A 15,842-nucleotide genomic window follows, 5' to 3' on the forward strand; every position below is an offset into this window, starting at 1 on the left:
TCCTTCCCCAAATAGCTATCTTGGACTCTTCAGAGCAAACATATCGAAAAGAAAGGAAATGCAGACTTTTCAAGGTGGAGCACAGCAGCTTTTAGAGCCTATTGTGCAATCACTGCTTTTCTGCACTCACAAACCAGAACTAAATTACAATTTAAATTTAAATTACCTTTCTACACTACATGTATCCCACATTACACCACTCAAAAATAGCATCAGTAGTGAGAGCCATATTATTTATATTATCCACAATAACATCTTAAAAGAGAAATTCACAAATTTAACACAGGGCATTTCCCACCTTTAAAATTAGAGAGCAAGTTAAAACAAATTTGTGCTGAATACACTCTTCCTTAATCCAGCTACTGGAAGCAAAATCTCTGTAAATGTAGAAGCTTCAACCTAGTATTAACTTTTACACAGAACCACATTCCAGATTCCTAAAAACAGCATTAATTCAAATTAACACTTGGCAAAGTTCTGGTTTGCACCTCATTATTATTTATCAGTCATATAAGGCAATAATTGGTTGGTCCCATTTTTAAGCAGATTGAGAGTTTTCAGACATCTGATATAAAATAAACCTACCAAAACGAGCTCAATCACACATGAATGTATCAAGAGCATACAGTTATTTATATTAAGACTCCAGAGAAACACTTGGGTATATTACCAACAAATATTTTAATGGCTTCTCTTAATGAGAGCTTGCTTTAAAAAAAATATTCTTTGTTTTCCTTCGTCCTCCCCCAGTTTGTAAGTAATGGCTTATAAAAGGTATAACAACTGAAGTAGATACTTTAAAATGTGTTTGTTTCTTAGAAGAGCTAAACCAGCCATGTGTTGAGGCAATAACCTAACAAACCACCAAATAACCACTCTGTCAAAACCCTCAACACAGTTCCACTGAACATGGTCTTCAGCAGAAAAACTTCTTACCTCCAAATATCACTTCCTTTAGAAAACATGGAGGACTTGATAACTTCTGGAGCCATCCATGCATAAGTTCCTGCTGCACTCATTTTGGTTGTTCTGTGCCACTCTCTAGCCAGACCGAAGTCTGTAATCTTCAGAGTTTTATTACAAATGTCATCATGCTCCATCTTCTCTAGCAATAAAACTGCAAAAGATTGAGTTTGTAAATTAATGCCACAGCAATTAAAAATACATTTCTGTTATTAATTTCACGTACAACTTGTATTGCACAGATATTTGTATATTTTTAGTGTTGAGAAAATATTATTGCAATTTTTATCTGCATGAAAATATTTTTTTGATAATTTTAAGCTATTCCAAGTGATAGAACCTAGAAATACCTACAGTGTCATGAGCTTTTTATGCAACCGTAGGAGCATATATTAAATTAGCACAAGAAATACACTGGAGATGGAAAGTAAATCAGATCATTAAACAAAGTCCAGAATCCTAATATCCCAGATGATGACAGACTGCCAGAAAATTATCCACTTTGCAACAAGATTCTGGAATAATAAAACCACCACCAGCAGTAGTAAACAAAAAACAAATGTTAAGAATTCTTATAAAAGACTGATAAAACAAAGCAGCATTATGTTACAGTATAAAATCTATTCTTAATTATGCACTTCATCTTGGCCCCACTCATCTCCAAAAGCCTGTAACAACTGAAAGAGGCGAGGGGAAGGACACAAGCAGGGTACTCAAAATAACATAACCACAGCTACAAAGATGGTTAATAGACAAGAAGCCTTTTCCTAGCCTTCCCCTAGGAAAAGAAACATTTACAAACAAAAATCTATATAACAATGCCTTGTTAATGAAGAAAACTAGATGTAATAATTGTTCAAAGTTTCTCACTACAAGAAATGGACACCACTGGGTAAAACTAGCAGATGAGAATCAAACACGTGTCAGTCGTTCACACAACACACAGGTGAACTTTGCAACAAGGTTCTGAACTTTGGAATGCTTGGCATGGTATGTGAATATTATTATTTAACATAGATTTAAAAAGCATCTCTACAAATTCACAGAAGCCAACTTGATATAGGGAATTTATATCAAAAGCGTTAGTTTATTCTCATGAAATCCCTGGGCCACAAATCAGAACAAAGTTGGGAAACTATACGCCAGGGAAATTAGTTTGCCTTAGGAGTCCCCTGCTGGCAACTGGCCACTGGACTTGGATCCAGTCCCTTTTATATTATACACACTGCACCTTCATGAATGTTAAAGAGTAAGTTATCCTTTTTTTGCTGTTGCATCCTACAGTGTCTGACTTGTTCATCAGACAACATTATTGGCAGAGTTGTAGCACCTCTTTAGGAAACAGTGTTACAAAAGAGAACTGGGTAATTGTGTTAGAGCTCACAAGGAGGGAGACAACGGATGGAAAAGAATCATTTTAACACACCATAATTTAAATTCCATATTCAGTTCCTCTGTCACTGTGTGAGAGAGCAACTGTCAGTTTTAACTTTCTGTTAAAATGCTCTCCTGGGACAAAGACTAAAAATTAAATTACATGTAAGAAGCATAAGCGAGTGGTTTCTACCTGTACGTAGAGCAAAACACAGTACAGGAAACCCATTAACAAAAAAGCAAAGACTTACCCTCCCTTACAGAAGAAAAACTGATGACCTTGCACTTGCAATTGAAAGAAATAATTCTTACTGTTAGAGATTAACTCTTACAAATATTCCAAAAATTACATCAAATCCAGATAAAAGGAAAAGAACCCACATTCTGTTTTCAATAAGCTTCTTAACAGAGCAAGAGAAATGAAGGCCAAAATGGTACAGACAAACCAAGAGTTCACCAATGAGAACCACCAGAACAGGTTAAATTCATGGAAGTTTTTATACTTTTATACTTGAATCAAAGACCTATTGTTTGCTGTTCCATTTCAAACATGTTCAGCAGAATTCCTGACATTCCTTGTCAGTCAATGTGACCGAAACCAAAAACAGTCAGTCTTGCAAAAGGTAATAACTGGCATGTGACCAAGTTTCATCCTACAAAGGGACAACATTTCTTAGCAGTTCAAACTTCCCTTTCCGGCTGGCAGCCAGGCAAACAATACCACACACACATTGCTTAGCAGCTGGGCAGTAAAAATGCTCAGCATAGCTGAGTAGCACTCTGGAAGAGCTTACCTTGGAGTAGCCTAGCAACCTTTACTATAGCATCCTTCTGCCTCTTCCATAGCTTCCTGGCCCTTGCTGGCTGCTAACCTGGGAGAAGCTATTTTATGATCACCAGTTTGCCCTGTTAACTCAGCATCCTCCTTGTTTCCTTTTCCAGACCTTTAAATTGTCTTTTCTGGCTCCAATATGTATGCAATGTTAAGTTGGGCAAGAGCCAGTTTAACACTTTCGGGTTTACTTCAGTATTTTTCAGACATTTTATTTTTCACGGAGAATGAAGCTCATACTTCCATTCTTGCTTTGCTCCTGGCAAGTACAGCCCAAAATATTTAGATGTGCAAAGGCTATTGAAAACAAAACCCACCAATACCCACAGATTAGATTAGGCATGCAGAAATGCATGAAAATCCTACGTGCTTACTTATTTACACGTAAGTAGGACAAAGGATAAGGATATTTATCTGAAACCCTATTCATTTTTACATAAGCAAAACCAGATACTGTGTTTCTGAATGATTCAAAATCGAAGGAGATTAAGTTTGGTCCAAATGTAAAACTTTATCTTGGATCCTCACCCAAACATTCCAGCCAGAAATAAAAAAAATGACTAAGTAATCTAAGGTTGCATATGATTTCTACCAGCAACACCATTTTCAACTAAATTCTGAGTTATTACATTGCTCTTTGTGACTTTACCTTTCAGCCATGAGATCAAGGGGAAAGCAAATTTATTAACATCACAGAGCAAAGGCTTGGGTGACATATAACAGGCACTCCTTGAATATATGAGACAGTGCATGCCCAGAAATATTTACAGCAGGGCAATAAAGAGATGTTATTCTCAATAATTCCTGAAATATAAATTAACAAGTTAAAGATAAAAGCTAGGTAAGTCAGAGACAAAAATGAAGTGCTGTGCAGTAAACTGGTATTAAAAGGGGTAGATAAGATACTTAGAATCATAAAGGTTGGAAAAATTCTCCAGGATCAAGTCCAACCTTTGACCAAACAGCACCATGTAAACCACAGCACTAAGTACCACATCAATTCGTTTCTGGAATATTTGCAGAGATGGTGACTCCACCACCTCCCTGGGCAGCACAGTCAGAAGGTAGAGCCCGCTCTAAGAAAGAACAGACCATCATACTAAAAAATATGCAAATTTGCAGAAGATCAATTGTAAAATCTATAGCTATAAAGAAGAGATGAAGGAAGAAGAAATACCTGGCTGTTCTGGCTAATGGAAGATTAGCAAGCGACATGTAGCTGTGCAAGTAGTTAATTCTGAAAGTCACTAAAGAAGGCTTAGTTCAGTAGAAACAGGGAGGTATCAATAGAATTTTACAAAGCATAGCACCTCATATGAAATACTGAATGACTAAACCTGCACATGCATGTCCAACAACAGGAACTGAAGCAGACATAGAAAATAGAATAGTTAGGATCTAGCAATGTCCTTAATATAGATAAAATCAGAAAAGCTTGTCCTTTTTGCTAGGCTAAACAAAGGTCTAGAGAAGCTATGAGAACAGAAGTTACCCGTACCTAACAACAGAATGCAGACCTACAGCACTGGTGCTCTTAACAGCACAATATTTTCCTAGGTGCTCTGGCTGGTCCATCTTACAGGTATGCTTCTGATTAAACTCAGTTCTAGATCTGGAGTAACCAGATAAAATTCCCAGGGTAGGGAATTTTATTGACTCTTTTCTCCCATCCCTGTTTCAGGCCTCCTCTGCAGCGCAAAGCAGAGTTCACTCCTCAAAAAAGTAGCAAGATCAAACACACATTGCTGTTAAACCTAATGGTCCCTGAAATAGTACTGCCAATAATTTTTTGCTTTCTGCACTATCATTGTTACAGCTGGAATATTTCTCTACTGATCTTATGGCATAATGCAAATATTTCATGGTGTAACAGTATGCAGGTAAGATGTTTTGCACATTTTTAGAAACCAAAATCCAACACTTTCCCATGGAGTCAGCCAGTACTTCCCATGTCCGTGCACCTCTAATTAAAACAGATCCAGCAACAATTCTTTGCCACACCACTACTGTTTGCATACAAGGTGATCTTTGTCAAGAAAGGCACAGAATTTAGGCTTGAAAAGGACCCACAGGTCTCAGGAAAATCCCCCTCAAATGCTGCCAGTTGCCACTCCTTTTCCTGTGCTGTTCCCATCCCATCAGTCCCATCTCCAAATTCTCCACACAGGCAGTAAAGCTCTTTGAGGTGAGCAAAAGCTGAGCTATACATAAAGTAGCAGACAAGTCTGGCCAGAGTTGAACAAGAACTGCATTCTCTGTTCTTTTGGGCTTGGGTTGAAATTTTATTGGGGAAAAGGAAAAATTAAGCAAGAGCTTAATTTTAATATAGACTGATAAGCCAGAAATCATAGAACAGAGCACATTGAGACAAACCAGATTCCTGGAGGTGCACATTCGTCAAACTCAGGTACAGAATGACACCCCCAGTGCTACTTTCAAGACTAAGCTGAAAGCCTAGAGAAGAACCAGAAGTACTAATTTAAATTGCAAGCACTTCAGTTTAAAGCATAATTCTCAATAAAAGGCTCACATTCCTGCCTCAACTTCTCTCTTTTTTATTTGTTAAAATTAATATAATTTAAGAAGCAGTATTTACAGCAAGCCTGAAGGAGGCCCGGACAGACATTTCAGGCAGGACATCTAGGAAACCTATACCTAGAACTAAGCTCTTCAATGCTACTCTTTTAATGCAGGTTATTTCCTATGGTGTTAGTTTTCTTTTTGTTTCTAAGTACATATAGATTGTATTTCTCCAACCTTATCTAGCCAAAGTTCCTATTTAAGACAACACTTCAGCTGAATTTTTTTTTAAAGTCTAAAGACTTCATACAGTTAAAGTCAGTTTTATTTTTATTGCACAAACAATCCATTCCAGTGTTTTAGGTGACTTTTTTCAGTTACCATACATATAAAATAGTTAAGTAAAAAAGGTATTCTGAGAGAAGCCAAGGCAAAGGATGGAACACCTTTTCAGTAGTTTAAATGTACTGAATTCAAACTAACTTCTAATACTTAAACTTAAAAAAAGAATCATCCTGAAATACCGAAGTCCATTTTATCATCTCTGTACTTTCTATTATACCCTCTTTATATTACCTATTTTGTTAGTACTAAAAATGAAACATTAAGCAACCTTATTTTCCCAAGTTAGTAAATTGCTACCAACCATTTCTTGCTACTTTATCAGCAGTTTGCTGAACAGGTGACTATCACGGGCTTTGCAAATATAAGCTATTTAATACCACAGCTATTTAAGTTACTATGATTATAGGTAAGGATGCCTACATATCCACTACACTTACCACCACTGATAAAGTCATTCTTAGAGAATACTGTGAAGGAAAGAAAGTTGTTATGCTGTACCACTCTGCTTGCAAATAGAGATTGTCCAGACAATGCTGCTACTGTCTCTGTTCCCCCTGAACCCAGTCAGTTCCCTCTCCAACTGTCTGCAAGCAAATCTGCTTCCTGTTAGTTCACTAAATCAACATGCAACCAAACCAGCAGGGTGACCCTGCATCTTTATCTGGGGACTAAAAGGCAGAAAAAAACCTTATTAAATGTTGAATATTCAATTAATGAAACACAATACCTTGTCCATATTAAGAGACCACCTCCATCATTTGGAACTGTTATTTGGTTCCAACTGTAATTGGAAATTAAAATTTCAACATTGCTTATAGAAGCCATATCTAGGTTTTAAACTCTAGATTAACTACTATAATGAAAAAATTAGGTGTGCAAACCACAAATTAAATCTCTTAGTGAAAACATTAATTAATCAGAAACTCTTCTGTATATACAAAAGATGATACTTTTGCCCATGCAGCACCACTCCTTAAATACCCTCCTTTTATCCCATGGGCTCTCAGGATGGGTTCTGCTATCTCTGTAGCTAGTATCTATCAGACTATGATTGTCTCACTGAATTAAGTTCAGAGGTCACCATCAGCAAGGGAATTTTATCCTTTAAACACTGATTACATATGCAGGAGACTTTTTTATTCTATGGATACTGTGCTCCTCTATTATCTATGTCCCTTTACAGCAGGCATATAACCAGTTCTTAATTGTCACACTTAACTGAAAGGAACAGTTCTTAAATGCATTTCTCTAAAAATACCCAGCTTAAAAAAAAACCCAAAACAACCAACAACCCAAAATGTACCTCAAAGGAGTGAACATACACTAAAAAAAAAATCCTGAACAAAGTGTTCCCAGTTGGAAAGCCAAAACAAGACAAGACTTGACACAAAAAGTCCTTGACATCATGAATTGACAAATACACATCAACTTCATAAGAAAAGCACAGCCCACAGTAGGATATGTGGCAAAAGAAAAGCACCAAAGGATGAGAATGACTAGGGGTCACCTGCCTTCTGGAGAAAATGGAGGGAGAAGGAAAGAGAGGAAAAGAGACAAGAGAGTTCAACAGCTCCAACACACCTTGCATCACCATTTTTTGCTTCCCCTTCACTTCTTTAATAACTATTATTAAAGCAACTTTGGGCAAATGGAAACTTGAGAGAAAGAAGCAGTTTTAACAAGTTACTGGCACAGACTACAGATGCTGCAAGTTACTTTATTGCATGCCATTTGTGCTTCACTAGCTCTTCAGATAGGTCTGTAATGCAAAACAGAAATTTCTATTGTGCTGTAAGAGGAAGTACTAGAAGTACCAAACATTTATAATTAGACATTCAAATAATCATAATTTAAACACTAGATCAGCAGTAAATTCTGAAAAATGTAGGATTTGGATACCACATCAGCAAAAATTCAAAAGCAGACTGGACACCAAACATTCTCAAGTTCTCTTTAATAAAATATTAAACTTAACTCTCCTATTTAAAAACAAAATTTAAGAAAAAACAACCTCATTAAAGCAATTCCTCCATAATTTCACAATTACATGGAAATCAGTCAATACTGAAACTTAGCTTTAAAACTCAAAACACTCAGTTGTGTTCTATCTACCAGGAACTTGCTCACTTATTTGAAACAGCAATTACTTTCTTTGCTTGTTCTTTTTAAAAGGCAAGTCTGAAGAAAAAAAAAAACCCAAAAATAGAAATAAAAAAGAGTGACCAAAATGGAGGCAGATGAGAAGGATAACAGTCAGGTTATGAATTCCTGACTAAGATAATGTTCTAGTTTCAAACTCAGCAGAATAAAGTGACTGTGAATCCATTCCTTAAAGTATACCATCTTTTTTATGGAAGTGATTAATTTTTTAAGGAATTTCATCCTAGTCTTAAAGAAAACAAAATATAAGGCAAACTAAAGCTATTATGTTCAAACTGCATAAAAAGTCTTTGTCAATATATGATACATCAGGTACAGTTTCCTCCAAGAGAAACTTGGAGAAAACATTAATTTCCTGCCTAACCCAAATTTAAGACCTGGCCATTCCCTAAATCAATACATGTCATATAACATACAGAATTTAACAGGCAAGGCAGATGAGGTTTATAATCTCACAAATGGCATCCAGGGGCAAGAGCTGACAGATGTTAAATTGTTAGTTCTGAAAGAAAGTTATCTAGCATTAGTCAAATCACCTTCTTGATATTTTGTTTTGAAGCTATGAATATCTAATTCAAATTTGGCTTGGATTTATAGTTGTTTTTTTTTTTTTTTTGAAGTCAACAGAACATGACTCGATGCAGTTTGATATTTCAAGCTAATCAGAAGAATACACAGCTTCTGAGTACACGGAAGTATTTACATAGTTGGCATACCTTTCCTGATCATAACACATTACAGTCTGCAATTACGAACTTCCTTGTTGCTTTATTTTTTTGTGACTTATCTCAAGGTGCATTTGATGTGTTGAAATTAGAATATTTAATACAAAAAAGAATCACAATGATCAAAATTAAATAAAGTTTAATAAAAATACATAGGTACATACTTAAAAAATTAAAAAGACATTCTACTTTTAAAGGTGACTTACTAGTAAAGCTGAAGTAAAGAGGTGTAGTCTGATGTCACAACCAAGACAGTAAGAGCCTGCTGCCACTGAAATACTTACTTTAACCTGCTCTTCTCATTTACAACCCCTCACTCTTTACAGCTTTTTCCCCCCCAGACTGAGTCTAGCAGCTGAGTAGTCTTGGGAGACTCAACCAGCCGGACAGCTCAGCAGAAAATGAAGCCTGCAAATAAACCAGCTTAGAGTAGTTTCCTGCTGAACCTCTCCAAAATTTTAACCTGACCTACTGACCACACAGGCAGAGACTGAGATGTGTAGATTCTGCTGACAGGTGGGAGGGGGAGAAGCTGCCTGGAGGTGGGTGGGGAAGCCTCCTCATGCAGCTACAGCTGCCCGAGGAACCCATGTGGCACCTGTTGCAACAAGGGGGAAGTCAAGCAACAGAAACAGGTCAACTCTTTTACATCCAGTTTTAGTCAGAGATTTAAAATGGGATCCAGCTTTGCTACATTTTCTTTTCCATTATAAAATCAGCTCTGACAAAATCTACTATTGGAAAGAATCCATTAAATAAACCGAAAAAAAAAAAAAAACCAACCACCTCCTGGGTCCCTCTGAAGATGCCAACTGCTAAGAATCCAAATTCTGGTTGTAGATACTTACTCAGGTTTAGTCATTGAGTTCTGTTAGAATCTCATCAGTTAATATGAAACCCGGTTAACACAATTTCTATGAGGAATCTTAATAGGTTACACTTTATAAAGAATGTTTAGGTTGTTAGTTTCTTTTATAAAGAGTATTTGAAAGAGTCTTGCTGTTTTAACAAAAAATAAAGCTAACCAACCTGTTACCTACCAAACAAAGCAGAAAAAAACTGACAATTTTTGACTCCACTATTTTTTTAAGAATACATTTAAATGTATTTTCAAGAACAGCAAAGTGAAAACACTTATTTTGAAATGAGAATGCTGCAAACTTGACAGTGCTGTCCTTCTCTTCAGAGGAGAAAATGAAAGGGAAAACTGATTGTTTGTCTCAATAATGTAACATTAAGCAATGAGTTTAAAAGTACGATATTTTTCCTTTCTACATAATACAGGAGGAAATAAAAGCAATTAACTTCAGGAAGAACAGTGGCATCTAATCCTAATAGAAAAGAAAATCACAAAACTGCCTGAACATTCAGAACTAAAATATTACCAGTTCCAAGGGTTAACTTGTCCCACAATGAACCACAGCAATGAAGCATTTACTCCTACATTGTTGAGAGGGAGGGCAGACTTATCAGCTCTGAGTTAATAGTACACCTGCCAAAACACAGATTTTAGTCACTGTGAAGAGAACAAAGAATGATTATGTAGCCAACATTGGCATGTCTAGGACTGATTTAGCTGGAGCTATGACCCCCACGCCACACAAAAAAGGTTAAAGCTGGCAGGAAGCTCCAAGAAGGAAGAATACTTCTGTGGTGACATTATACAAATATGCAATTTTTCCAACTTACCATATTTAATCCCTGAATTGAACATGCAGTAAGAGGGTTAAAATTTAAACATTCATTTATTTTTAGTGACTGGATTGAGGCAGGCTCTTAGTAACATGGTCAAGCAAGGTAAAAGTGATGAAATGTAGTTTACAGCTGTCAATCCAGGAATGTAAGTTACACCAGTTGTTATTTTTGTACTGTTCATGAATAGACAGTCAATGGGTATTTATCTGCTTGTATCTATGTATCATCTGTATTTATATCTACTTCAATGTCCTAATTTCACTTCTAATAAACAAAACAATCCCAAAGCTCAAAAAAAAAAAAAAATCTGCATTTTTAGAAGCATTATTACTGAAATTTATTGAAACAAATTTTAATGCCTTAAATTTTAACAAATGATCAGAAATAAATATCAAGGTCAGAAATTACCCTACACTGCAACCACTGCTTGCAAATGTTTATCATACAAGGTCAACCTGTTTCAGAACTTGCAACACTGAAGCAAGTTTAGAAGAAAGCTCATACTCAGTGGTAAGAAAACTTACGGATTGCAAACAAAAAGCCATTCTCTTCTAAGGTCAAAGAAACCACAAAACAGCATTCAACATCCAAATACAGTTCAGTGATGTGTTACTTCTCTATTCTTTTGAGGTTGCAGAACATTTTTGTGGAACTTTTAATATTTGCTAAGAGAGACCAAAGACATGCCCTGTCCCTGTAGCTCCAATGGGGATGGGGGAATAATCTGTAATTGAAAACTCAGTTATATCTCAATTCCTTCTAATGCTTGGATAACACCAACAACGTCTAAATCTCAGCCCCACTCTGCAGTTTGTTTAAGTACAATACCTCATTTAAGAAGTGTTATGGTCAGCAGTTAAAATTATTTTTTGCTGATTAGAGGAATGAACAAAATTGTATAGGTATTTTAGACAGCTAAGCACCTCCCATTAGCTGTTTTCTATTGACCTTTGTGGAAATAGGTTTCTTGCTCAGTACAATTTTCAGAGGCAAAAAGGTATATTGAGCCTATCTTTAGGGTACCAGCTTTAAAAAAATTGAGCCAAATAATGCTCAAAGCCTTCTTTAATACACAGATACTAAAAACACTCTAATCCAAAGTCCTACACTTCAATTTATAATGCTACCCCAAAACAGAACTCTTTATCATCAAAAACAGTGAGCAAACACAACATATAGACTAGAATGTGACTCCCACATTCTCCATGAGAATGACCAAGAGGTCACCAGAAACCGTGGTGTAGATGAAAGTCCTGAAGAAACCTGCTAGGAATGAGTATAACACAAAGCAGCAAAAAAACAAAAACAAAAAACACCCAAAACCAAAACCAAACAAAACAAACAAACAAAACCCCAGAAACAAAACAAAACAAAAAAAAAAAAAATCCCAAAAAACCCCCCAAAAAACTAAAACAAAAAAAAACCCAACCCAATCCTCCAAAAGTTGTAAACCAGATCACTTGGTGTTCTACAATGACAGAACAAAGACAGAGAGAAGAAAGACATGAAAAACCAAGTTAGATCCAGAGAAAGATCAAAGCAATATTATTCTGGACTAAATAATTCGACCTGTTAGAGATGCAGTCTCAACACCAAATACGAAACAACTCTCTACAGCTGTCAGATGGACATAGTTGGGAAAACATTAAAATGAAAGTCTGAATTAAAAATGAGTTATAAATAGGGGTATTAAAAGTTCATGAGCTTTTAATTAATCAAATTACATACAGCTAGTGTTTCAGCCTAGAGTCTTGTTTTCAGCATTAAGCACTACATGTAAATATACTTCAGCCTTAAGTTTGAGGGACTTTGTTCTAAATTAATGGGCAATTTTTTTCCACCTGTTAAACGTCCAGACTTGAGACACAGAAAAACATCAAACAGAAGCAAATTTAGAAGACACTAATTGAGGTGAAATAAATAGCTACTGCAGTTAAGTCTTCATCTTCAAATAAAATAACTGCTGCATATTATTCCTCCTCTGAAAGTTTAGACAGAACAAATATTACGTTACAGAGCAGCAGTTCACAAAATTTCATTTGACGGATATTGTCTTAAAATCATAATGTTTCTGAATATCATTTTTAAACGCTGAAACACATCCTTCAACTGGAAATTAGGCCTCTACCACATTTTAACACTATAGTTATTTCCATGGTGGATTGAGACAATTGCAGCAACTAGTTACTCAAAATTGTTCTCTTTTGAATTCCAGTATCTTTTTGGACACAAACTATACAACATATTTACATGCAACAAGCATATATATCAAGTGAATATTAAAACAAGTGTAACACATAGCATTGCCTTTGATGAACTGGAAAAAGATAATACTCTAGCTCAAGGCTGCTAAGCATTTGATGCTCCCATAGAATCCAGCTAACTTTCAGGGCCTCTCAAAAAATAGAATCCGTATTTACATAGTCTGAGCATACATGAAATAATGAAAAAAAAAATTACTGGGAGCAATGTTTCATGAAACACAGAACTCTTTCATGTAACATAAGGACATTCAAAATAAAAACTTACTGGAATTCAATGGCACACTAAGTAGATTACAACCTTCAAAACAGGTGTTGTTTCCCAAATTAATGAAATTTTGGAATCCTACTGATATTTGCATGAAGGTGGTTTGATTTTGGTTTTCTGTGGTTTTTTTAAAGAATACTTAGCCAACAAGGTTATAAAAACCAGTGCTCCTTCCTGCATATACGCTTCCAGATGCTTCAGGATGTATGACCAGTTCTCAATGTTGCAATGCAGCAGCACTATTTTTACAGCAAAGCACAAGGCAGGGCTACCATCTCTCAAAGATGGGATAGGAACCTAGTGCACCTGGCATAATTTCTAACTTCATGTGATTTTTAAGTAATTAAGAACAAAGTAAAGCATTTAAGTAACATGACTTCCTGTATGAAGACAGCACGGAAAACTACAGCGCACAGATCTTAATATGCTAAATAACTTCTGGCCCACTATTCTACCTGACTGATATTTATCAAAGTGATACCACATTCTCAAGACATGGTTCCTATGGGTTTTATGAAAATCTGTTGCCTTCCAGCAGAGGAACTTCAGTTAGTTCTGCCAGGAAAAACATCCACTCCCCTCCAGACTCAGAGACACCAGCCACCAGCAGCTTAGCAGCTAGCCAGGCAGTACAAGCAGTGTCAAACCAATTACAGCATATGCAGCATGCTACAGGAGGTGCCCGAGTCACCCAGCACTGGAGATAGGCACCTCGGGACAGCCAGGCTTGGCCCACCAGGGACACTGGAGACATGGAAGCCAGTATGAGACTGTAAGTGCCAAGATAGGAGTGCCAAGAGGAGGAGATTGAGATGCAGAATACATCAGGTTTTTTAGTTTTGTTACACCACAATAGGTAAGCAGTAATTGGCACAGTGCTATTGGCAGAAAAAAATCCAAATTTCACTGCCATTAGCGGGCATCTTGGAACTTTATTTTCAAATAAAGTTACACTGAAGCTCAAATCCACTGAAAAGCCATTTCTCATCTCTTTCAAAACTACCTAAGACAATTATAATAGAATGCAATTTTGAATTCTCTTGTATAAGATTCTGCATTTCAAACATTTAATACCAGCTGTACTTGTGATGTGAACAAGTCTTAACCTCTTCAAAACAGTTAAGAGACAAATTATGCACCCTAGTGATTTCAGAGCACATAAAATCAGTTCAGAAAATGGCAGATAAACTTAACTCCAGTTTCTTACTCTTCCTCTCCCTGAACAGCTAGCCTAAAGCTGCTACACAGAGAAGTTTGAGAGAAAGCAGTTCTTGCAAATTCTGGAAAACATCTCCATCTTATTTTAAAAGGTGTTTAATAGCATAACTCGAGCAATTCTGCTGCAAATAACCTGTAAAAGCAAAGAACCAGAGACAATTTGTTCTTGCTTTTCTCAAACTCCAGGACACCTTGCCTGATCAAAAGCAACTGATTCAACAGTTCTGTCAAAATACACCACACTTCCTTTTAAGGTTTTAAAATCAAATGGTTTTTATTCTCTAACTGCTACTCATTATACTAGTTTGAAGAACATGACATTACAGTGAGTTGCCCTCTCCTATGTTTGATTCCTTCACATTCCAAGCAGTTCTTATTAGCACTGTCACTTCCATGGCCTTATTCAACAATCCTTGAAACTCAAGCTGACCTCAACAACTTCAAAAAGCAATATAAACTCAATGCCCTTCCCAGAGCTGAGGGCGGCAAAGGGCCCTGGATTGCTGGAGGAGTTGGTGAAAGCCACAGCAAACCGAACCCTTCTGGCATATCCATCTATGACAAGTGCACAGAGCACTTTATCAGTGCTGTGTTAGTACACTTAATCTACAAATAACCAACTCTGTAATCATGGATCGGTGTATGCCATAAGCAAGACATTCTGAACTTACTGCAATGCTTCCTACAAGTACACAAGGCTGCTGCACTAGAGATAAAGTGTGTTTTTTTTTTAAGGCAGAAGCAGTGCACAGTCTGAAATCAACCCCAGAATCACAAACCTCTGTTTTCTCTACCCTTGACTTCAGAAAGGAAAATGTGGCATACTCTAGTTGAATATATTACTAGCTTTCTTCAGGATAGAATAACCAGGGAAGGCTGTGCTGAGCCCTTACACAACCACAGGTCTTATAACTAATAGGGTGTCCTTGCTCCGAAGCAAGAAATTTCATTCCCTCAGAGAAAAAAAAGTTGCCCTTCCAAAGAGTCAGAAAAACAGCTGAGATGTGGTAAAAAGACACACATAACTTATAATATCTAGTCCTGCAGATGAATTCCTGTCTTCTATTTCCAGTAAAACCTAATTTTTTTCATAATCTGCAGGCATGCTAAATCAAGAATAACTTCCTACCCAGAAGACAGAGTTAGGGATATTCAAGCATTTTCATAATTTTTAAGGCATCTTCTTTTTGGTTAAAGCATCAATTAATTCATAATTTCTTCATTAACAATGATGGCGTGAAAAAAAATTCTTCCACGGTTTTAATTCAGATTTTAGATTAGGTAAAGTTCACCTCTTAATCTTTTATTTTAGATTATGTCTTTAATCTATAAAGTATATTGAGGAATGCAAGAACTGCTTAGGAGAAGTTATCCTCAAAACAGGCCATGGTATTTGTCAGTGAAACTTCTCACTGCTTCAGCCACACAAGGTTTTATAAAGCACCCACAATTCATAAGGCAACATTAGAGACTATGGTTAC

The 15,842-nt window shown here is 36.4% G+C and overlaps 1 protein-coding gene across 4 annotated transcripts in view; it reads right to left on the bottom strand.

Annotated features, from left to right (window-relative positions):
• MAP3K21 (mitogen-activated protein kinase kinase kinase 21) overlaps positions 1-15,842 on the bottom strand; it is a 41,316-nt gene that overhangs the window by 21,856 nt on the left and 3,618 nt on the right. For all 4 annotated transcript variants that reach the window (XM_038132481.1, XM_038132480.1, XM_038132479.1 and 1 more), the window contains exon 2: positions 937-1,117. In XM_038132481.1, the coding sequence (XP_037988409.1) occupies positions 937-1,117 (181 nt within the window). The remainder of the gene's footprint in view (positions 1-936; positions 1,118-15,842) is intronic.

Source organism: Motacilla alba, chromosome 3 (genome assembly GCF_015832195.1).
Source record: "Motacilla alba alba isolate MOTALB_02 chromosome 3, Motacilla_alba_V1.0_pri, whole genome shotgun sequence".
In the NCBI taxonomy this organism is placed as follows: Eukaryota; Metazoa; Chordata; class Aves; order Passeriformes; family Motacillidae; genus Motacilla; species Motacilla alba.